Source organism: Mytilus trossulus, chromosome 6 (assembly GCF_036588685.1).
Source record: "Mytilus trossulus isolate FHL-02 chromosome 6, PNRI_Mtr1.1.1.hap1, whole genome shotgun sequence".
Lineage (NCBI taxonomy): Eukaryota > Metazoa > Mollusca > Bivalvia > Mytilida > Mytilidae > Mytilus > Mytilus trossulus.
In genome coordinates, this window is record NC_086378.1 from 37,166,465 (window position 1) to 37,192,179 (window position 25,715).

The 25,715-nt window shown below is 30.9% G+C and overlaps 1 protein-coding gene across 2 annotated transcripts; it reads left to right on the forward strand.

Moving 5' to 3' along the window:
• Positions 1–24,219, forward strand: LOC134721263 (cytoplasmic tRNA 2-thiolation protein 2-A-like). Of its 2 annotated transcripts, XM_063584111.1 has the most exons (15): positions 1–115; positions 4,146–4,217; positions 6,449–6,587; positions 7,350–7,410; positions 8,128–8,237; positions 8,860–9,140; positions 9,723–9,858; positions 10,770–10,819; positions 13,027–13,108; positions 13,287–13,378; positions 13,753–13,816; positions 16,524–16,666; positions 17,947–18,010; positions 20,205–20,263; positions 24,125–24,219. In XM_063584111.1, the coding sequence occupies exons 1-15, from the start codon at positions 60–62 to the stop codon at positions 24,171–24,173; spliced, it is 1,458 nt and encodes a 485-aa protein (XP_063440181.1). In that variant the 5' UTR covers positions 1–59; the 3' UTR covers positions 24,174–24,219. The 2 variants fall into 2 exon arrangements, with proteins under 2 accessions (XP_063440181.1, XP_063440183.1); XM_063584113.1 differs by lacking the exons at positions 1–115; positions 4,146–4,217 and adding an exon at positions 5,586–5,706.
• Positions 24,220–25,715: the final 1,496 nt, after the last annotated feature.

Sequence of the window (25,715 nt, forward strand, 5' to 3'; positions counted from 1 at the left end):
CACAATTCCCGATAAAAATTGCAACACATTTCATGATTTTACTGAACTAATTACTAATCATGTGTTCTATCCAAGAAGGCGCTATTGAAAATCCAATCAAAACAGATAAAACTGAGTGAGTTTGTTCGTTAAAATGTTTCAAGAAACTAGATATTAGGGAAATATGGAAAAGTTTTAATGTTTGACATCCATAGGCACAGACACTTCTATCATACCCCCCCCCCCCCCCCCCCCCAAAAAAAAGTAAATGAGGAATATTTGTGTCAAAGTCATTATTTTTTTCTGGTCTCTTTATCAGGTGGATGAACAGAATACAATACAGTATTACATGTAGCACTTATATGCCCATATACATCCCGAAATAAACTAGGCAGTGTCTGCGCGTACCCGCATGCGGGTACGAATAGTCAAATTGCCGTTCTAGGCTGCGCGTACCCACATCCGGTTTTCTAATAAAATGCCATTGGATCGGGTATAAAACGTGAAATATCTACGGAAATTATCGATCGAATGGGCTTATCGTGTAGAACGAGTGAAAAGTATGAAAAATAATATTTTCAAATTGTATTTATTAAATAATGATACATAGTAATCATTGCAAATTTAAATGCACAATGATGGAAAACAGTCCCTGTAAAAGAAAAACATGATAGAAATTAATACTATTATAAAATTTTAATGCAAATTTAAAGATTATTTTTTTTATAAATTAAAAATATACCCATAAGACATTTTAAAATAATCTTTAAGTAAAATATAAAACAGAAACTGAAATTTTGAAATATATAAAACTACTAAAATTAAAGCATGAGTTTATTAAAATTTAAATTTAAAGAAGCAAGTAATAATGAATAATGAAACGTGAACGTAGGCTGGCAACATTTGAAATGTGCAGCCCGGGGTTGAAATCTGTGCCAAAACAATCATATGTTACAAATCTTAATTAGTGACATGAATCTATTGTAATTGGTTTAAATTGATATTATAACTAGCTTCTTTAATTTTTATAAACTCCAGCTTTAATTTTAGTAGTTTTATTTTACTTTTTTTTTCTTTTCAGGGACTGTACAGTCTAATTTTCCATCATTGTGCTTTTAATTTTATATAATAAATAAATTTTGAAAATATTATTTTTTCATATTCTTCACTCGTTCTACACGAAATTCCCATACTATCAATAATTTTCGTACATATTTCACATTTCATTCCCGATTCGATGGCATTTTATTAGAAAACCGGATGTGGGTACGCGCAGCCTAGAACGGCAATTTTTACTATTCGTACCCGCATGCGGGTACGCGCAGACACTGCCAATAAACTAATGTCACTAGATTTGTTCCTTACTTGTCTGAGGTAATTTGGGAGTTACAATTTAGATTAGTGTTGGGCCAACAAACCTGATTACTACAATGTACCTTTAAATTACTTTTCAAAAAACTTTTTTTCTTTAATTTAAAAATTCATTGCTGAAATAAACGAACTTCTGTTTATGAAAAATATTTTAAACCGGTAAGTTCTTGACAAATATCATAAAATCTAAGATCATTGTTAATTTATTTAATTACAAATTAATTTTATTGGATATTTCACTTAAGTTTTCATTTGTCAAACTTGTAACTGATTTTTTTTATTATCTAAGTCTCATCTCTGGTCACTCTGCAAAAAATAAAGATCACAGCAAACTAAACTGTTTTTGCTAGCTGTCCATTCTTTAAGTTCTATAGTATATGCACAAGAAATTATATTTTCGTTATGTAACTTTTTAATGCTGATATTTTCATATTTTTTATAATGCACATTGATAGTAAAAATGAAAAATAATAAATAGTAAAACAAGTTAAAAAAAAATATATCAATATACATGTAGAAGCAGAAAATAATTCTTCCAAGTCATATATTATGTTAAACATATTATAGAACTATCAATTTTATGTGCTTTTCATGTTTATAGAAAGGAGAAAGAAATATAAAAAATAATTATAGTATAACTAATCGCCGTATTTGAATATCAAAAATAAGACAACGCGTGACCAAACGACGCATGGATTAAACGAGTGCGCAGCACGAGTTTAATCCATAGCGGCGTTTGGTCACAAGTTGTCTTATTTTTGATATTCAAATACGGCGATTAGTTATACTTTTTATTACATTGGCTAATGGCTTTTTTTTTTATGAAATTAATGTAGAAAATGTAAGGGACTATATGTGTTTCCTACGCATTCACAATTTGTTTTGATCCAACGTTATCGACGTCTTGACAACGCCTATTGTTATATGACGTCAGAGAGTGAAATAACCACGTTTATTTAACATGTGAAATTATCGGTTTTTATCCAACTGGGAAATCAATGTAATTCATTGCAACCAATGTAATAAAAGTCAATATTATGATAAAGAAATTGGTGAAAAAGAAGAATAAAATCGGCTGTTGTTTGCTCTATGGTTTGGTGGTTGTCGCTTTGACATATTCACCATTTCCTTTCTCAATTTTATCAAAATATAAAAACATTTATTTTTAAAATGATCATAAAATGAAGAAAAGTAAAAATATGATTATAAAAAGAGATAAGAATGCATGTCAATGGTAATCAGTATTCTCATAACAAAATTGCCATCATTCAGTATTCTGAAATGCAGCTTAGACACCATCACTCTTGTCAATGGGTTTAAAGTCCGTGCTGTAAATAAAGTGATTTAAATACAAAAAAATATCACAAAAAAAACAAGAAAGCTTGAATTCAAACTTACATATCTGCATGAACATATTTTTTAACATCTTTAAGATTTTTTTAGAATTTTGTTATTTTGGCTTTCCAGAGTTTTAAAATTGAATTATCTCCCTTTGATTTTTGCATGACGTAAGCAAAGATTTTTTTCAAAGTAAGAAAACTTCAGACTAAAAGTTTTGGGAAGAGACACACGGAAGTAAAGTGCATAGTTATTAAACGGCGGAGTAAACAAAGAGGCAGAATTACTGGACACGACTCTATATGAAATATTATGAATAAATGTTTAAAGTCATATGAAACAAGTGACTGGTGAAAAATAATGTTATTCCAATTCTTGAACTAATGCATACTAACATCATAAACTTAGTCTTCTGTGCACAATTTTATCATATTTCTCGCATAAATTTCGTATAATCGTCAATTTTTTTTTCAATCGTTCAGTGTTGTTGTGAAAAGATGGCAGGTACATGTAACTTAAGATCGTGTTTTGAAGCCGAAGTTTAACAAATGTCACCTGTTTGTCAACAATTAACAAAAAGCATGTATATTGGGTCACACTGAGTTCACTTTGCATACAGAAAATATGTCGGGGAATTGCTTCCTGGAAAGAAAGCAATTAAAAATAAAGTAAACTTCTTCTAAATATGAACAAATTAAAGAATTTTCTTCAAAAAAAAGTATATGTACATAAGTTTTATAATGAAAACTATCTATTGAGTTATAAAAAACATATGCATTTTGTTTTTTAATTTGAGATTTCTTATGACTTTAAATGTAATTTAAACATATACAACCAGGTATAATCAAAATATTCAATTGTATGTAATTAGGATAGAGAATATTCCTCTTGTCAGTAGATGACATCTTTAAAGAGAGATTGATACTCATGCATGATACTAGTCATTTTATACATAAAGTTCATTGGCTAATGTTTAGAATGAATGCTTTCATGATTTTTCCAGATGATCAGATTCTCCATATTATCAGTGGTTCAACTATATTTGGTGTATGGATTGATTGTAAGGTGAACATGTCCATCTAACAATGTTCATATGAACTTGACCTTATCTTCATGGTTCATTGTTCAAAGTTAGTTTTCATGGTTTTGTCAGTTTGTCAGATACTACATGTATATTAAGCAATAAGTCAACTACATGTACATTTGGTGTATGGAATGGTTGTACTGTATGTCTGTCTTGCAAGTTTCATATGACCTAACCATTTAGTTGTCTGAACAAGCCTTCTCATGATCTTTAAATATTGATATCTCAGAAATTTTTTCACTCTAAACTGTGCTTATAATTATTGGATCATTACAAAATATTAAAAATTTCATTCATATTAAACTTATAATAGATATATATCTGAGTTATTATTTCAAGATTAACAATGTAAAATACCCTTATGTGTTTTCAGGAAGTCCAAAGTTTGTATGAAATGTGGCGGAAAAGCTGTCCTTATCACTAGAATAAATGATCCACTTTGCAGGTCAGTATTTTTTACTTTCTTCATAAAAACAATGTTGGAAAAATAGTAATGAATATATATTATTTCTCCTAGAATCCTCCATCACTTCTATTTATAGTTTTTTTTTTATATGTCTTAGCCGTAGTGGAAGAGGGGCATTAAGTTTTACCCTTGTCCATCTGTTTGTCTGTACATCCCAAAAAAAATTTCTATCTCTAAATTGAGCTTCAACCAAATTTTATGAATACAGGTCAAGTTTGAATTTTTGTGGTGTCACTTTAACTGTTTTAGCGTTATGCCTGTTTACAAAAGGAAATATAATGGAATTTTTCATTTCCACTCTCTAGCTTGAGTTTGCCACAACCAAACGTTATGAAACTTTAATAAACATAATGCTTATTACCACTAAACATAGAAATAGATCAGGTTTGAATTTTGATGGTGTCACTTTTACCGTTCTAGAGTTAAGTCTCTTTTCAAATGGAAAAGTTGCTGAACTTTTCTTTTCCGTTCTCAACCTTTAATTTGCCTCAATTAGATATTATGAATTTTAAACACAATGTGTATTACCACAAAATACAGGTCAAGTTTGAATTATAGTGGCGTAACTTTTACCATTCTAGAGTTATGCCCGTTTACAAATGGGAAAAATGCTGAATTTTACATTTCTATTCTCTTACTGGAGTTTCCCTCAACCAAATGGTATTAAACTTATACACTAATGCTTATTACCACAAACTTAGATCAAGTACTTTGGGTAGCATTGCTTTAACATGTTTAACCATTCTTGAGTTATGCTTCTGTAAAACAGTATATGCAAGCATGGACATCACCTGTGTCTCATGGACACATTCCCGTCTTATTTTGTTATTAAAATTTGGTAATAGGCCATGGCCAATCTTAAAAAAAAATATATAGTGGCCTCTTCAAGAATGATTGATGATCTCCAAAATGACTTAAATTGTTGGAAGAAATGTTATTTTTGATATTAATTTAATTTAAGCATTATGTAATATGATTTTAAGAAAACTAGGGTGAAATTCCAGTAAAGGGTAGATAAATGTGAGGTTTTGAATTAACGATACATCAATGTTCCTGTTTGTAATTTTGTAAATAAAGCCCATTTTATGGAGGCTAAATTTGGTTCAAGGTGAAAAGAAATTTTAACTGTTGAATTTTAAATTGAATTTTCTATTTAAAAATTTCATGCATCATTCTTTCATTTAAAAAAATCATTCAGTAAATCTATACATTTCACTCTCTAAACTTCTGTGTATTTAGAATGTTGATATTTACACACTTCATTAAATACTTCAAAGTCATGCATTGTACTTTCATATAATAACATTGTAACATATTCTTAAAATGATGTTTAAACACTGGGAACACGTAAAATATGTTTCAAGAAACCTTGTATACTGTAAGATAATGTAATACATTCGATGATAATATAAATGGAGTTGAGAGAATTTAGTGAGGAGGATTTCAAAGAGAAGTTTGTAGCTTTGAGGTACGGAATGGATTGATCATCAGTTTGAACAGTAAACTTTAAAAAAAAAATTATGATTAAAGTAATTTCAGCTCAGATAACTTGTATCTAACTGTTTGTATCAAATATAATTGCTTTAATAGTACTGAGTTAGCTGTTTAGGTTTCTTGTGGATAGTACACATAGCAGACATACCACATCACCTTATTTAATATCAAATATCGTATATTGTTAATATTAAAGCTTAGAAAGTACATTTGTACTATCATCATGAGAAATATAATTCTCCTCTGACATTGCTAAAACTGAACGTCACTGACCCTTTTGAAACACACTAGGTCACCCCCAGAACTATTTGGGTTTGTGTTGCTCAATGTTGTTCTTTGATGTGTTTAGCAACATTCCAGAATATCAAAGGAAGGATCATTTAACCAGGGAAACAAATAAGCAAAAACTTTAGAAAAAATAATAATTCCAGAATTTAAAATCAACTGCATCTTTAAAAAAACAGTTCTGAAAAGATTTATGTGTTCTTTTGCAATCACTGTATGTCCCATTTAATTATAATTGAATGCAAATTTATACACAAGTGAAAATTTCAAATCACATTAAAATTTCTTGCATTTCGATTAATTTAACAAAAATATAAAGGGTTGGCCTCTTTTCTATCCTCACTTTACTAAATCATTTGGTGCAAATCTTCTTAATTGACAAAGCCAGAAAATTTATCAACCCATGAGGAAAAATGCATTGTATATTGCAGGGACTGTTTTATGGTATACACAACACACAAGTTCCGTGCAGCAATTGGCAAGTCAAAGATTATACGAGATGGAGAAACAGTATTGGTTGGATTTTCAGGAGGACAGGCATCCAGCTGTCTACTACAGTTAATAAAAGATGTACAGTTTAATTATTGTAAACTTTGCAATGTTATTCATAAAAATGGCTGAGAAATATTGACAGAGTTATTGTATTCAGCATTTTCTGTAATGGCAATACTTAGTCTCGCATATTTGTGCGTTGGTTAAAAATGGCAGAATACACTCAAACATTTCTGAATTAGCAGTAAATTGATTGCTAAATGAATAAATGCAATTTCTTCAAAGTCCGGTTGTAAAAAATGCTATTTAAAAGATTAAAAATTTATGATGCATCAAGTAATAAACATGACTTTAACATGTACCATTAAGATGGATAGTATTGCAACCTTTTGTTTGCATCTAAAACACACATTTAATTACAAGCCAGAAATACTCAATTGCTTAATTCAGTGGTGTAGAAAATCGTATTTATTTACAGACTATGTGATTTGGAAACTTTACAGTTTTAAATATTGTATAAACATCTGTTTGTTGGTGATTTTAATTGTTGGGTTGCTGTCTCATTGATATATACCCCACATCTCATTTTGTTCATAATTGTGAGCAGAATATTAATAAAATTGAGAATGGAAATGGGGAATGTGTGAAAGAGACAACAATCCGACCATAGAAAAAAACAACCGCAGAAGGTCACCAACAGGTCTTGAATGTAGCGAGAAATTCCCGCACCCGGAACCTTGATTTCTTATTGTATATTTTGATGTATCCAAGTTGTGTATCATTTTTCTTGAACTTTGATATAAATTTTATTTTCATTTAAATGTGTTATTTATTCTACAGGGACTCAGTGAAAGAGCACACAAGAAGCTGAGATTCAAGCCAAGTTTGTTATTTATAGACGGTAAAAAGAGATATCACCATATTGTTGATTTGTTTAATTTTTGTTGGTAACGATTTTTGGTGGATATTTGGTGTCAAAGTCAAATCCACAGTACATAGCATATGTGTGCTTGACTCTGCATTACGCTGCTGTCATTTATAAATTAAAAAGATACTGTCACTTTAGAAATGAATTCAATATCTTTTAATCACAAAAATACAAAAGGATGAAAATTGCAATAATAAAAACTCGCATTTAGCATTTGCTGTAAAATTTTCAAGAAAAATAATTATATTTTATAATATTTGTAATAGGCCTTATTTATTACAATGATATATTTCATATACAAATGTATGAAGGAATTATGGTAATTAATTTCACATTATTATCAAACATCACGCTAAGAGGCATGCATTAAATTCTGCAAGATGAAATAATTAGATGGCAATCTAACATCATTACTTGAATAAAACAAAACACGATCAATAGCATTTAGCAACATGAAAATCATGCAACAGAAAACTGTAACCATAAAAAAAAATTGAATATAAAGGAAGGTAATACTGTTCAAGATATAGAATTACTGTTATTTTACCAAAAAAATTGATGAGTATATAACTATGCACACAGTTTAGTAATTGTCCCCTGGAACACTTGCATATTTGTTATATTGACAAATATTATTAGATGCATCAATCCAGAGAATCTGCAATAATTTTGTGACTATTCTAATTACAGAGGGCGCTGCAATAGATATGTCAGCAGAAGAAAGATTAGATAGCTGTCAGAAAATTCTCCAAGTAATGGCAAAATCAGGTTATCCATGTCATATACGATCCTTAGAAGAGGTAGAGTATTTTGAATTCCACTTGATGATTTTATCAAACTTTGATGACATATTTTTCAATAAAGGTGCTGTCATTTTAACTCTTTAAACCTGACAGCAACTTTTTGAAATTTTAACGTTAGAATCCCTTTACAAATTTGTTTATATTGTTAAACTTTTGCGACAGTGCAAAACCAGTGAAATGCCACACATAATAGAAGATTTCAGTTGTAATTTGAAAAAATAGAACCTTGCAGTACTGTACATTTCATAGATGACATTTGTACAAAGAGGATGGTGCAAATTCATCAATTACATATTAGCTCATCAACTCAAATCCACCAAAAAAAGACATCTAGAGGGCATGATAATGTTATGTAGTGACCAAGTGCACCCAATGTATAAGAGTTTAAGGTAACACAGTCTTAATATATTGTTAAAAAAAGAATTCTGCAGAAATAATCTGAAATCTTAACGTTGAGGTAACAGTATATAAAAAGGTCAATAGATTTAAGCTTTAAACACATGTTTCTGTATAAACCTTCTGTATAATCCTTCTGTATAAACGTTCACAATAGTTGTAGAATAAACATAAAGAGACAGATTGAAGATGATTTAATAACAAGTTTTTTTCTCAATTTTAGGCCATGGATTCATCCTTCATTACAACAGACAGTAGCAAAGATTCCCTTGCTAGTACAGAGCTTCCCGACCTTGATGATAAATCACAAGGTCAAAGGTCAAATAAAGACCTTGACACTGATCGACCTAAACCTGCTGAAAAACCCAAAACTAATGGTTTACCAATAGACAAAGACTTTAAAGAGAAATGTATACATTATGATGAATCAGAAATAAAGTTAAAGGAGTTGCTAAAATCCTTAAAATCTGTCACAGCTAAGGAAGATTTAATCAAATCACTTAGGTAAAGGAAGAATAACACAATAATATTTAGATATTTTTTTTTTGGTGTGAATTTTTTTTCAACATTAAATATGTAAATATTTGAGACAAAAAGTCTGAAAAATACAAGTTACTCTTTGCAATTAATTTTTACTAGTGAAATTGTTTTGTTGTAGGATTAAAATATTCAAAGGAGTACCAAACATTTTTGTAATAAATAACATTCATCTTGTTTGATTTGTATGCTATGATTTGTGCCCAACAAGGTTTTTAATGAGACAGCATTCCACAAGAGACAAAATGATTTGTAGATGTAAGCAGTTATATGTCACCCTTAAGGCCTTCAATAATGAGCACATCTGTAGTGGGAATGGGAATATGTCAATGAGACACAACCCAACCAAAAAGCAGAAAACAGCTGAAGGCCACCGATGGGTCTTCAACACAGTGAGAAAGTCTATCATCCATTTATGGTTTTATGAAATATATTAAATACCTTAAGGGCTTACCAAGTAATAAATTTTGAAAGATGATGAGTATGTTGGTTTTTTTTTTTCAAAACAAATTTGTCACTCAAGTTCTGTTTTTATTTACCTTCTTACAGATATAATATCTTAATAGACACAGCAAGAAAGCATAGCCATACTAAAGTTATGACAGGAGATTGTAGTACCAGGTTGTCAGTTCGATTGTTGTCTGATATTTCTCAGGGAAAAGGGGCACATGTTGCCATGGAAACAGTAAGTTTCATATAATTATCATAATTTTTTTGGATAAAATTCTGACATAGAAGTGATACATGATGATATTGAGATTAAAAAAAAGAGCAGAAAACAGCCCAAGGCCACAATGGGTCTTCAACACACATAAAAAAATTCTGTACTCTGAGGCTGGTTTTAACTGGCCCCTAAACACAAATGTGTACTAGATCAGCTAAAACGGACGTCACAATTAACCTCAACACATGAATGAACAAACATTTTATAAAATTTTCAAGACTAACAAAGGCAAAAGGCTTCTTACTTGGAACAGGCTCAAAATATAACGATGTTAAACATGGAAGCATCATTTATGCTGTTGCTTGATGAATATTGTATAAAGGGCACGGAAAACTGTATCCAGGTCTGCTTCAAGAAATCTCAGAAAAAAAAATGAACACCAAATCAGTAGTGTATCCTTATTTTCAATGAAGAAAGTTTATAAAGTGATTGATTTAAGTTTGAATTCTATCATTATTATTTTCCAAGCCGATCAATTTTTTCCGGTGGATATTTATTTCAAGTTTCAAAAACTTCCTTACAAGTAGGAACTTTCAAACATCTGACTTATAGATTGATAGCAATTTATGTGTAAAAATATACCTTTTTTTCTTCTTTTTACAAATGATATATCTTTGTTTTAACTATTATATGAATAAAATTATCAAATTGTTTATAAAAAAACACATGGAATTTCTAACAATTTAAAGTCTGTAATAAGATAAATATGTATAACTAAAAACAGGTACATTAAAAACAATTTGGCATGTGAAACAAGAATAAATCTGTACAATGCTTTCCTTTTTTGGAGTTATTGAAAATTTTGCAAACAAAATCCACATTTCGAAGAATATTTAAACACATAGTATCCTTACATTTGCTTTAAATTGCAGGGTTTTGCAGATAAAAGACTAGATGACATTACTGTTGTACGACCTATCAGGTAATTTTAAAGATAAATTTGAAAATTCGGTTACTTTGTATTGTTGACTTGCAGTTCTATTGACAACAAACCAAATAATATACATGTGCGAGATTACAAGACAAAACTCTCAAATTGTTAAACGTGTAAAACGAAAGTCTTTTATAGTAAAAATGTAGGCAGATGTGATGTTTCAAGACATGTTTACTAAGTGATTAAATATTTCTGTTTCTCAAAAAAGGTCAATTTCTACACTGCACTTTGTATCCAAAACTTGATAATATTTTAGATCTGATATTTTGAAATGTAAAACAATTTAATTTTATACCAATCAAATATCAAAGCATGGGTTTCAAAAATCATAATATTGTTTTTACTTGCTTGGTTTTTGTGTGGTATGGCACTTAGAGGCTGGGGTATACAGTGACTCTTAGCTGTTCTTCTTTCATTTTGTCATGTCATTCCTGTCTTTTTAAATAAAAAAAATTGTCCAGTCTGTTTTTTATGCCTGCAAATATCTGCCTGATTTTTTTGGTAAATTATCATTCCAGTCAACCAACTTTTGACAGAATTACTGCCCCTGCATTTAACTTTGATAATTTCATGAAAACTGTATTTGCCTGGATTTTTATACGACCAAAAAAATTGAAAATTTTTTGGTCGTATATTGGTATCACGTTGGCGTCGTCGTCGTCCAAATACTTTTGGTTTTCTCACTATAACTTTAGTTTAAGTAAATAGAAATCTATGAAATTTAAACACAAGGGTTATGACCATAAAAGGAAGGTTAGGATTGAATTTGTAAGTTTTGGTCCCAACAGTTTAGGAATTAGGGGCCAAAAAGGGCCCAAATAAGCTTTTTCTTGGTTTTCGCACTATAACTTTAGTTTAAGTAAATAGAAATCTATGAAATTTTTACACAAGGTTTATGACCACAAAAGGCAGGTTGGGATTGATTTTGGGAGTTTTGGTCCCAACAGTTTGGGAATAAGGGGCCAAAAAAGGGCACAAACAAGCATTATTCTTGGTTTTTGCACAATAACTTTAGTAGTTTAGGAATAAGGGGCCAAAAAAGGGCACAAACAAGCATTATTCTTGGTTTTTGCACAATAACTTTAGTATTAGTGAATAGAAATTAATGAAATTTAAACACAAGGTTTATGAACACAAAAGGAAGGTTGGGATTGATTTTGGGAGTTGAGATCCCAACAGTTTAGGAAAAAGGAGCCCAAATAAGCATTTTTCTTGGTTTTCGCACTATAAGTTTAGTAAATAGAAATCTATGAAATATAAACACAAGGTTTATGACCATAAAAGGAAGGTTGGGATTGATTTTGGGAATTTTGGTCCCAACAGTTTAGGAATTAGAGGCCCAAAGGGTCCAAAATTAAACTTTTTTGTTTGATTTCATAAAAAATTGAATAATTTGGGTTCTTTGATAACTTGTGTGTGTAGATTCTTAATTTTTGGTCCCGTTTTCAAATTGGTCTACATAAAGGTCCAAAGGGTCCAAAATTAAACTTAGTATGATTTTAACAATAATTTTAATCCTTGGGGTTCTTTGATATGCTGTATCTAAAAAAAGTACTTAGATTTTTGATTATTGGCCCAGTTTTCAAGTTGGTCCAAATTGGGGTCCAAAATTAAACTTTGTTTGATTTGATCAAAAATTGAATAATTGGGGTTCTTTGATATGCCAAATCTAACTGTATATGTAGATTCTTTATTTTTGGTGCCGTTTTCAAATTGGTCTGTCTACATTAAAGTCCAAAGGGTCCAAAATTAAACTAAGTTTGATTTTTTAACAAAAATTGAATTCTTGGGCTTCTTTGATATGCTGAATCTAAACATGTACTTAGATTTTTTATTATGGGCCCAAATGGGGTGGGGGGTGGGGAGGGAGGTTTAATTTTTCTCATTTCAGATTTCATAAATAAAAAAGAAAATTTGAGAGGATCAATATTCAACATCAAAGTCAATTGCTCGAAGGCAAAAAAAAACTTTAAGTTCATTATACCACATTCTCTGTCAGAAACCTATGCTGTGTCAACTATTTAATCACAATCCAAATTTAGGGCTGAATCCAGCTTGAATGTTGTGTCCATACTTTCCCCAACCGTTCAAGATCTGCGGTCGTATAAAGCTGTGCCCTGCAGAGCATCTGGTTTTCTTTATAAACAAATTTTTAAGACTATTAATCTTGAATGAACTTTTTTTTTATTACATAGGGATTTTAGTTCCAAAGAAGTGACCTTACACAATGTACTAAATGATGTAGAGTCTGTGTTTATACCTACTTTGACAACTAAGGTAAGATTAAGTTATAGGTTATAACATCAGCACTTTCCATACTAGTCCTATTTTTGTCTTAATGGATATTTGTCTCATTGGCAATCATAGCGCGACTCCATATTTTTGTTTTGTTAATGTAATTTTTGATTTAAGACTGATCAATATGATATTGAACATGTAACAAATTATATTTTAGGCACCACAGAATACCAGTATAGAACATTTAACAGAATCATTTATAACAGGTCTGCAGGCAGATTATGGGTCTACTGTCATGAATATTATGAGGTAATACACCAATTAGTGAAGTACAGGATTTTCTTGCTAAGACCCATTGGTGACATTGAGCTGTTATCTACTTTTTGCTTGAGTTGTTGTCTCTGTCCCATTCACCACTTCTATTCTCAATTAGAAGTGACTTTTTAATTTGACAGATTTGTAGGCAAACACTTCCTTTTCTCAATAAACATATAAGGACATAAAAGTTCATTCTTTTTGGAAGATCTGCAAGCAACAATTTGATGTTGTAAAATACTTATTTGATTAACAGAAAAGATACTGATTATCTCCCTTTTCACTGGAAAAAAGTCCAGGATGGTTTTTAAAAAGGAATACTGTTTTATAGAAAATCACCATTGATTTCATTTTATAATTTTTTGTAGGACTGGTGAAAAATTAAATACAGAAATACTTGATTCCACAGAACAGCAGTGTATAATATGTCATGTAAGTTTAAAGGAAATCAAGGTGTTGCTGTTTCTTCATGTTTACCAAAAATACTTGGACCATTGGACATTGAAAGTACTCTCACACCTACAGTTTTCATCAGTTTTAAACCAAAATTATTTCAAACAGTGTCAGCAGTACATTGTTGATGAGGTTGTAAATCAGGTCCTAGCAATTATCATTATTTATTGGGAGGGGTACCAGTATATTTTCCATAAAAAATGAAACCATTTGGAAACTGAAAGAGATCTTTTCCAATCTAGATTAAATGCAATTTATGTCAAAAGTTTACATTCGTAATTTCTAGATGAGTTGGAAAGTAAGCCTGGTTCAAATATTTTTGGGGAATTGAACAACTTGAAGATGCAAATAATGAAAATCATAATACTGTTATCACTTTCAAGCTTGTATTTCTCTAAAGGGTTCAATGAAATTTTTGTCAAAGGTCTACATCAGCAAATTTAAAATAAATTTGAAATTCAGTTTGTTTTCAATAGTTTTCAATATCAGAACCTTGAAGTAAGGAAATTTTCAATACTTGTACATCAAAATAAAATTAACATACTGTAAATTCAGAAATTATTGAGTGCATCTATTATTGCGATTATGTTATTCTAAACTGAAATGCTATTTTAATTATTGCAATAGGGAGAAAATTCCAGTGTAATTGATATTCATAATTTCAAAATGCAAGTTTAAATTATTGCAATTATAAACCTGTCACATTTATCGCAATAATAAAAACATCGCAATAATTTCTAAATATACAGTAACATTATGTATTTTTTAATTCAATTAAACACTGCTGATAGATTTTTTTACCTAGAAATAAGTTCAATTAGGAAATAATGATTTTTTTTGCTAATTAAGATTATGAAATGCATATTGTTTTACATTGTCATATCGGGGTCTTTTATAGCTGACGATGTGATATGGGCTTTGCTCATTGTGGACTCTAACTTTAGTAAAAGTGAATAGAAATCTATGAAATTTTAACACAAGGTTTATGACCATAAAAGGAAGGTTGGTATTGATTTTGGGAGTTTTGGTCCCATTATTTTAGGAATTAGGGGCCTAAAAGGGCCCAAATAAGCATTTTCTTGGTTTACGCACTACAACTTTAGTTTAAGTAAAAAGAAATCAATGAAACTTAAACACAATGTTTATGACCACAAAAGGAAGGTTGGTATTGATTTTGGGAGTTGAGGTCCCAACAGTTTAGGAATTAGGGGCCAAAAAGGGACCCAAATAAGCATTTTTCTTGGTTTTCGCACCATAACGTTAGTATAAGTAAATAGAAATCTATGAAATTTAAACACAAGGTTTATGACCATAAAAGGAAGGTTGGTATTGATTTTGGGAGTTTTGGTCCTAACAGTTTAGGAAAAAGGGGACCAAAGGGTCCAAAATTAAACTTTGTTTGATTTCATCAAAATTGAATAATTGGGGTTCTTTGATATGCCGAATCTAACTGTGTATGTAGTTTCTTAACTTTGGGTCCCGTTTTCAAATTGGTCTACATTAAGGTCCAAAGGGTCCAAAATTAAACTTAGTTTGATTTTGACAAAAAATGAATCGGTTAGGTTCTTTGATATGTTGAATCTAAAAATGTACTTAGATTCTTGATTATTGGCCCAGTTTTCAAGTTGGTCCAAATCGGGGTCCAAAATTAAACTTTGTTTGATTTCATCAAAAATTGAATAAATGGGGTTCTTTGATATGCCAAATCTAACTGTGTTTGTAGATTCTTCATTTTTTGTCCTGTTTTCAAATTGGTCTACATTAAAGTCCAAAGGGTCCAAAATTAAACTAAGTTTGATTTTAACAAAAATTGAATTCGTGGGCCTCTTTGATATGCTGAATCTAAACATGTACTTAGATTTTTGATTATGGGCCCAGTTTTCAAGTTGGTCCAAATCAGGATCTTAAATTATTATATTAAGTATTGTGCAATAGCAAGTCTTTTCAATTGCACAGCATTGCGCAATGGCAAGAAATATCTAATTGCACAATATTGTGAAATAGCAAATTTTTTTTTAATTCGAGTTATCTTTCTTTGTCCAGAATAGTAAGCAAGAAATATCTTATTGCAAAATATTGTGCAATAGCAAGAATTTTTTTTAATTGGAGTTATCTTTCTTTGTCCAGAATCAACTTAAATCTTTGTTATATACAATATACAATGTATATTCACTTTTTACTACCAACTGATAAATTTAAATAATCTTTACCATTCAGTGATAACAAGCAGTTTTTTTTACATCTTAATATTTTATGATGTATTTAAATGAGTAGTTATTGTTGCAAACTCCATTAGAATATTTTAATTGAGATTAGTTTTGGAATAAGGGAAAGGGGGATGTGATTAAAAAATTGGGTTCAATTTTTCTCATTTGAAATTTCATAAATAAAAAGAAAATTTCTTCAAACATTTTTTTGAGAGGATTAATATTCAACAGCATAGTGAATTGCTCTAAGAGAAAACAAAAATTTTAAGTTCATTAGAACACATTCATTCTGTGTCATAAACCTATGCTGTGTCAACTATTTAATCACAATCCAAATTTAGAGCTGAATCCAGCTTGAATGTTGTGTCCATACTTGCCCCAACCGTTCAGGGTTCAACCTCTGCGGTCGTATAAAGCTACGCCCTGCGGAGCATCTGGTTTATATATACTAACTTAATGAGAGAAAAAACTTATTTCAGGCCCCTTTAGATACATCAACGGGTATAGCTTCAGCCCTAAATGCTGTAGAATTTTCACAAAAGATATCGAGGAAGAATGATGATAAATCATCTCCTGAATGTTGTGGAGAAGGAGACGGAAGTTGTAATACAAAATCTGGCAGGTTTGTTTAATGATAAAAAACAAAAAAAAAATTGTGGAATTTCTTATCTGTATTATTTAAATGAAAAAAATAAAACACATTGTCAACATATTTTTTGCTGCATTGCACTGTGCAGCCCTGAATGTGAAAAAACTTGCCAAAGTCTCTTTATTATTTTAATGAAATTGAATAAATTTAGTCAAATACCGGCAATATCTAATTATACCCCGCTTTAAAAAAGGAAACTGTTTTACCTCTGTCTGTCCGTCCGTCCGTCCGTCCGTCAGTCAGTCCTTCCCATTAATATTTTTCGTCGCATTTTCATCAGGAACTACAATACAAGGATTTCTGAAATTTGGTTTCAGGGTTTATCTAAGTCAGCTATACCGTGTGATGCGTTTTCAGATTGATCACTTGACAACTTCCTGTTTACCGAACACTTGTATGATTTTACACATGATAGCCAAGTTGAAAATTTTTGACACATTTTTCTCAGGAACTACAATACAAGGATTTCTGAAATTTGGTTTCAGGGTTTATATAAGTCAGCTATACTGTGTGATGCATTTTCAGATTCATCACTCGACAACTTCCTGTTTACCGAACACTTGCATATTTTTACACTATTAATATTATCCACTTGCAGCGGGGGTATCATCAGTGAGAAGTAGCTCACAGTTTCACTTGTTCTCACTTGTTAAGAAACATTTACTTTACTTTATAAAATTGTGTATTAATTTTATTTTTTTAAAACCTAGATTTCAATTTAGCTGATCCCATTAAGTATGACTCTCATACTCCAGTTAGCAATACAAGGAGACAAATAGTATTGTATGTCAGCCTATCCATTCATTCTTCTGATTGTGCATTTTGTATTTAGTCCAGTTATGATTCATCTAATAAGCAGAGATTTCACTGATTAGTGATGAATTTGAAATTATTTACTGTACTCAGATTTTAAACAAGCTTATATCAAGCTTTTCTGTGCAGATGCATCATTAATTAGGTTGAAATGATGATACATTGTAGGATGATTTGATGAAAGATTTCATTCACAGTATAAGAGGACAAAAATAGTTTATTTTAATGTTACAGAATCTAATTCAATTCCAAATCATGTAAACAAAGGGTTTCGGCAATATTTTTGTTTATCTAGGTGAGCAGTGCAAATCAAGCTCAATTTCTAAAAAATAAAAGACTTGGTAGATATTAGTTGTGCTGACACAAACTACAATGTATAAAAACTTGGTCACAAGTTAAAGAACCTACTATAGATAAATACTATAATTGTGTCTTTGCAGATTAAATAAAGAAGAGGCCTTATCAACTTTATGCTATGGTTGTCGTCTAATGGTCAAAGACTTGGTAAGGAAACAAAAATAATTTATGTCTGGAAATATTTTTCAATACAAAAAAGTGGTTTCACTGAACACAGAAATTGAATTCATTGATAAAATAGATTTTCTAATAATGTACTATTAAGTTCAAATTGACTGCTGTTTCTACTTTTGATTTGTATTCACACAGTCAACAGTTTAAAAATATTAACAGATGCATTTTACTCTTTAGTCTCTTCCAGAAATAGATGAATAACACCTGTATATAATGATTCATTTAATTAAATGTTTTCCCTAAATTTGTCAAGTATGGATCTGTCTTTCATCACATATACAGCAGGTGTTAAAACACTTAGCTACTAATAATTCAGAAATAAATTGCTATTCTTTTATTTTTGCAAATAATGCGTCAAAATGCATGTACACCTTTCTTCCTTTTGTCCATCATTGAAGTAATTGTTACCATGAAAACAGAAAATAATTGATGTCAAAAACAAAAGGCAAATGTCATAGGTCAATAAAGACAAAAATGAGGTCTATCAGAGTAAAGAGGGGGGATAGGAGCGGTCTTGATCCCAAAATCCCAGGCTTAAAAAAATGAAATCCCGAAATCCCAGGCTTAAAAATAAGAAATCCTGAGGTCCCGAAATCAGAAAAAAAGAATTCCTGCATCCCAAAAGGGTCAATCCCTAAATCCCAAGCTTAAAAACACCCGATCCCGGAGTCCCGATAAAGCTCCTATCCCCCCTCAGTAAAGTCAAGGAACACTAAAAAGGATATATTGCATAAGTTAAAAATCTAATTTTATATAAAAATTCACTACACTTTTTGAAGATTTGTATTTCCTTAAATTGTTGAATTTTTCTTGAATTTCAGCCTTCTTCTCAATTTGAGTTATAAATTTACTTACATTTTCAAGATAAACAGTACTTTAGGTTACTCTGCGTTTTGCTTCCAAGTTAACGTTTTATATGAATCTTTAAATTTTAAGCTTCAATTTAAAGAACATATGCACAAAATGTTTTCAAAATGTTATTTAAAACACAATTGATTATGTGGGGTAATAAGCTGCTTCATATTATTTATGTTTAATAAAAACAAAATCTAGAGGTTATTTTCGTGTAAACCAGACTGTTGCACTCGCAAATTAAAAAATAAAAATTGCACCTCAGTAATGTTGAGAAAAAGTGTGTTTAATTCCATCTTTCATGGAACCCCACAATTTGTTGGCTTTTATGAAAGATGGAATTTTTGGAAAAAATACCTTTTGTGGGCCACAATTCCATCCATGTGTATCACTATAAGTTATATTGTTCACTACTGACCCCTATGGATCCATAGAAATTTAGAAAAATCAATAGGGAGTGAGGCCAAAGGCCAAATCTCTGATGGTTGTTACTCACCATCTTTGGTCTGTAGGGGGTCAGTCGAACCGTATAATGATTTTATTGCATGCAGGAATTTTCTTGCTGCATGCTTTGTAGAAAAATGAAAAATGAAGTACAACCACACCAATATATAGATGACATCACCATAAATAGTACACATGACGTCATGAACCCTAAATGAAATTTACTAACCCCCTACAGATCCATAGGGAATCACCAAGTGATTTAAACTTTTAAAGCTTTTAACCAATCACAATATCATAATTTATTTGCGGTGCAAGAAACATGTATATATAACTGTGAAATCTACACAGTGTTACAGCAAAATGCACTGTGTGTGTAGGTGAAGGTAATATCTTTAGCTAGTTTGCTTGCTAGCTGACCCGTGAAGTCATTATTAAGTTAGGTATACTACCCCCTTTTAAAAGTAGACAAGTCCAACAGATAACCAATCTATTTGTCTGTAGGACTAGTCTATTCCAAAAGGAGGGTAGTATAGTTTACCTAATAATGATTTCACAGTTCAGTGTACAAGCAAGCCAGCCAAAGACATTACCTTTACCTCCACACTCAATGCATTTTGTTCTGTTGTTTTGGCAACATGGTCTAACAAAGTTTAAACCATGGTGTGATATTCAAACTAATACTAATTATATCAAAGCATTTGTTTGTATGAAAAATTGTACAAAAATGTTACAGAAAGTTGTTTTGGTAACATGGTCTAATGAGTAATGTAGTTTTAACCATGGAGAGAAATTCAACTCAATCACATTCAAGCATTTGAAGTTATGAGAACTCATATAAAATGTATAACTTAATATTTTCTTATTTCAGAGTGATGTAAACAAACTTCCAGAGTATATTCAGCGAGACATTACAAACAGAGTAAATAGGTATGCGACTGCCTGAATAGTAACATATTTTAGAAATTTTCAAAACTTTCCAGGGAAGGTATTTTAAAAAGACCCTTTGGTAGTCACCAAAAGGGTTATGCAATCTTTTTTTCATGTCTTTGCATAAGTTTTAGAAATCTTCTCATGTAGAATACCCTTACCTAAATTCTGATTGGGGTTTGTTATAAAGTTTACATGATACTCTAGGAGTTGGAGCAGGGCTTCCAAACAAAATTTGAGCCAGCCGGACATTTTATATCTGATCCTGATTTTAATCCCTTAGGACTTAGTCACAAAAGGCAATTATGGTAATCAGATGGCCATTCAAATGATTGACATTACATTAAAAAAAACGTTTTAAACTTTACTTTGATATGAATTTGATTTCCAGATATAAACTGTTAAATTGGAAATGCATCATTCAAAGTGTGCACATCAGCATGTTCATATCTGCCTTAGACTCTTTATTTGTGCAAAATGACATTGTCAAAAGCTTTACTTCTTTTTAAAATCACATTTTCTAACCAGCTGTTGACTCGACAATGGTAAAACATGGACCATAAACGGATACGTAAAATCTGTGAAAGTTAACAAAGCACGACTGAGTGAAGAAGCTCTTTCCACGTTATTTTCTTCAACAAAATACTTAAAATGAACATAAGATACAGGTATCAATGATAATTTTAGCATTTTTGAAAAAATATAGGATGCATAATTGAATTTCCCACCTGTGCACATGCGCACATGTGTTCTAGTTCATACAACATAGTTCTGACGATTTTTCATTTAAAATCTTTTAAATTTTCATCAAATCATGTTGTTAAACTAATTTCTTATAATTTTAATCTTTTGGAAGAATTTGATTAGATACAAACCGCTTAATGTAAGAAAATAATTGTGAAAAGACCGATCAATTTCTACGATGTCCGGTACTGAAAATAGTTCACCTGTCACCTGAACAGGTAGATTTCAGATGTCCAACTACTAATTAGCCTTGATTAAAATTAGAAAGTATTGAAGTAGGGGTTGTTTTGATAGTACTTAATCATCATGTCACTTTAATGACTGGAAATGTGTTGATGTTAAAGGCAAAAGGTTGGGTCAAATTGATCGTGAATTATGTTAAAATGACCGAAAAAGCCTTGATAACTAAAAAGTATATGACCGTTTCATGCTTTGCCCAGCTGGACTTTTATCGGACATTATACAAATGTCCGGAATATATGACCGTTTTGGAAGCCTTGAGTTGGAGCTATGTTGCACACTTTTTTATGAACTACCAAACAAAATGATTGATAAAATAAGGAGATGTGGTTTAATTGCCAAAAAGACAACCATCAACCAATGTCCAAACGATGAAGATGTAAACCTCCGAGTATAGGTCATCATTTGGCCTTCAACAATAAACAATCCATACAGTAATAAAGGGGAACAGTTTCTGTTGTCACCTATGGTAATAACAACTGTAATCTAAAGGATGATTGATCTTAGAGTTATTTCCCTCTATATACATACCAGCAATTTAAACTAGTGCATTAGGTTAACAAAATTTTGTAATCCAGTATTTTTAAAACAATCATTTTGAGATTCTTCAAGCAAGACCATACAGATTCACTACAAGAGTTACTTCCACTTTTATCATTTGAAAATAGCAGCCTGTATTACTGAAATATGAGAAAAGCTATTTTTACTATAATGTCAATGTGTAAAGTTCATCGTCTCCACCAATATAAAACAACAAATACCAGACAGGCATTTTTTTGTAATTGTTTATGTTTCGGTAATGTATTTTTAGTTTTTTTTGTTGGTTTTTGTTGGAGGAGAGCTCATTAATGTGAATTTTACTCTCAACAAAATGCAAGTACATATTTTTTGGTTGCCTTGATGAGAACAAATTATAAAGCAGCTTGATCAAGAATTAATTTATGTGTATAATAAAATATCAGCCTCATCACAGTAACATAACAGTAATCAATTTTTTTAACATCCTCTCTTTTTATATAAGGGAAGCCTCAGTAGCCTAATAGTTTCAGTAGTCAAACAACTATATCACTAGACAGTCAACACTGAGGTTGTAAATTCCAATCCTGAACAGGGCAGGTGCACTCCATACTCTAATCTTAATTTACTGTCTGTCAGTTTTCCTACCAAGGGTTTGTAGTTCTCTCTAGGGATTTTAGCTTCCTCCACCAATAAAAACTGACCACCATGAAATAGAACAAAAGTGTTTAGAGGCTCCTTGTTGACATATAAAGCTTCTACAAATTGTGGCTTAGATGGAGATTTTTGTTGCAGATAGCTCGACAAAGGGATAGTGATCCGGCGTAGCGTCCTTGACCTCATTTCATGGATCAGTGAACAAGCTTAAGTTTTGGTGGTCAAGGTCATATCTCAGTTACTATAGGCAATAGGTCTAGTATATTTGGTGTATGGAAGGACTGTAAGGTGTACATTTCCAACTGGCAGGTCATCTGACCTTGACCTCATTTTCATTGTTCAGTGGTTATAGTTAAACTTAAAGTATTTGTGTTTTGGTCTGGTTTTGTTATACTGTATGCAATAGGTTTACTATATTTGGTGTATGGAATGATTGTAAGGTGTACATGTCTAGCTGGCAGGTGTCATCTGACCTTGACCTCATTTTCATAGTTGGTTGGTCAATGTTTAGTTTTCTTGGATATGACAGTTGTAATAAAGCTTTATATTTAGGACTATCAACATAATATCAATGATTAGTTAAGAAGGTGATACATTTCAGTGTGTGCACTCTTGTTTAATCTGAAGACATTGTGGAGTGGATGGAACACAAAATTACTTAGTTGACAGATATGGCAGCATCAAATACTCAAATTTCGTAGTGAAGTCCTTTTGAAAATCAAATTCTAATCATATTTTCAGAAAAGACTTTGTATAATTTAAAGCATGCAAAGTATTATATTTCGTGTGGAAATTTAGGTACAATTCGGGCAAACTCATCGATCATTCTTAAAGATTACCAATTCAGCAATCATTAGATCTTTGAAATATTGTTTTTATAATCCTGGTACCTTTGATAACTATTTTATTGTTATTGATATATAATTGGTGTTGAAAGTGGTGTTAAATTACAATCAATCGATCAATTTTAAGATAAGGTTTGGTAGAGTATTGTCATTCACACAATTATAGTTAAGCTTCATCAGTACCTGTTGTTTCATATAATTTATGCTTATAACAAAGTCTGTCAGTAGTAAATGTCTGGAATGACAGCTGGAATTCAGAAATCATTCTGAATGGAGATAACCCTAACAAAAGGTTTGCTTTCCATGACAGAAAGGTTTCTCACATAAAGTATTATCAATGAAAATGATGTACTAAAAATAGTTTCCAATTGATGATTTACATTTCCATTCAGATAAAAATAGAGATATGAAATGGTGTTTGTCTGACAGAATTGGATTTTTTTGGATTCTCTAAATTCTTTATTCTTATAAACAATGACAATAAATAACTGCATATCAAAATCAAGTTCAAGATACTGAAAAATTTCAAATTGAAAAACATCTGAATATGATAGATAACAATTATAGAATTAAAAATCCTGTGCAGAACTTTGGTAACAGAAAGGTAATTCATTCCCGCCCACAATAAATTATGATTTTATGTAATTATCAACAGTTATTGCTAGATCTATAGAGTTAATAATTCACTTTTCTGTCTTACAATCATATGCTAAAAAAAAATGATGCACATTTTGTTAATAAAACTAATTTTATCAGTTATATCCAAAATTGCATGCATGCTATTTTCTGATATGTTTTAGAATATGATCATGAAGCATAGAGCTTTTTTTACGTTTTATGTTGTTTTTTTATTTTTCAGATCAAAGATGAAAGCAGATATTCAAGATTATTTATTAGCAGATGATTAACAGATATCTGTTTTGATAAAAAAATAAATTTCATTTTATTGTTGAACACTCTGTTTTTATAATATTTTCATAATATTTAATGTGACCGCATTCTAGCTTTGATAACTCTTGAAAAATGATTATCTTACAAATACTGTAATTTCCACCAGCAGATAACTTTTGGAAGTACATCATCAAGATGCCCCTTTATAACTAGAAAATTGCTGATTTTTCATTTTCCGCACTCTAACTTTAGTTTGTCTGATTCAATTTTATGAAACTCATACACAATGCTAAGAACAACAAACGCAGACAGAGCTTGAAATTTGGGTAGTGAGTCATCAGCCATTCTTTTAAAAGTTATTAGAAATAAGGAGATGATGTATGAGTGCCAATGAGACAATTCTCCATCCAAGTTACAATTTGTAAAAAGTGAACTATTATAGTTCAAAGTACAATCTCTAGCATGTAGCCTCGGCTCACACTTAACAGCAAGCTATAATGGGCCCCAAAAATGACTGGTGTAAAACCATTCAAACAGGAAAACCAATGGCGATTCTCCTTTTTATCCTTGAAAGTTCCAAAGCTTGTAAAAACATTCTTCTATTGAATAATCTTCATCAGGTATGCTTTTGAAAAATATTTCGGTCTCACAAAATTGCATTATTTATTTACAAACACATATGTATCATTTATCGCTGGTGTTGAACTGGTAATTGTAACTATAATTACAACGATCCCAATATGGCGACGGCAGAAATTGGTATATCAGTTCAGTCATTTTTCTCAAATGTAGCCTGTAGTTGTCAAAAGTTACTCAGCAGCAAGGTTTTTCTTTACCAATACCATCATATTTGAATCCTAATGGTACTCTTTAATTGTCTGAGTGCTTAGAAAATTGAAAAAGGAAGATGGAGAGTAAATGTAAACAGTGAAAGCACAATTCAAAATCGACTAAATAAGAGAATTTAGTGATGATTTGTATTCTTGTCTACAATATTGGCAAGAGTCCATTGCTGCAAATGCACTACAGACTCTACAGATTCTTTACGGCCTCAAAGCAAAGAAGATATGATCAAACCATTTTTTGGCCCCTTTAATTCCATAATTAAAAAGTATTACATATCTCCTAGATAACATTCTTTATATATGGACAAGACATTAGTCTGTTTATTGTTATTTTGAGGGGTGGATCTAGCCAATTTTTAAAAGGGTGTTCCAACCATATGTCCCCATTCAGAAGCACAGATCATTAAAAAAGGGGGGTTACAACTCCTCTCCTGGATCTGCCACTGATATTCGAATAGTCTTACAACTTGGCATAAGGGCTTCAAACATTTTACATTTAGTGCAACTCCGTAAAATGGCCTCATTTTGAGATCTTGTCATTAATATTTAGATGTATGTAGTCAGCTTTATCCAAAATGCTTATAAGTATGTAATGTGTGGTCCTTAGTGATGAATTGCTGAAATACATAACTTTTAGAACCTAATGATATATGATAACGTTGGAAAAATAGGATGAAATGTATGACCAGATCATTGCTGACTGACTCAAAAGTA

What these genes read in the sequence shown, in the direction of transcription:
- LOC134721263 (XM_063584111.1), top strand. Translation starts at nt 60, where the DNA reads ATGTGTTCTATCCAAGAAGGCGCTATTGAAAATCCAATCAAAACAGAT. An exon ending in ATCAAAACAGATAAAACTGA is followed by an intron (nt 116 to 4,145) that starts GTGAGTTTGTTC and finishes ATGTGTTTTCAG; the next exon opens with GAAGTCCAAAGTTTGTATGA. An exon ending in TACTACAGTTAATAAAAGAT is followed by an intron (nt 6,588 to 7,349) that starts GTACAGTTTAAT and finishes TTTATTCTACAG; the next exon opens with GGACTCAGTGAAAGAGCACA.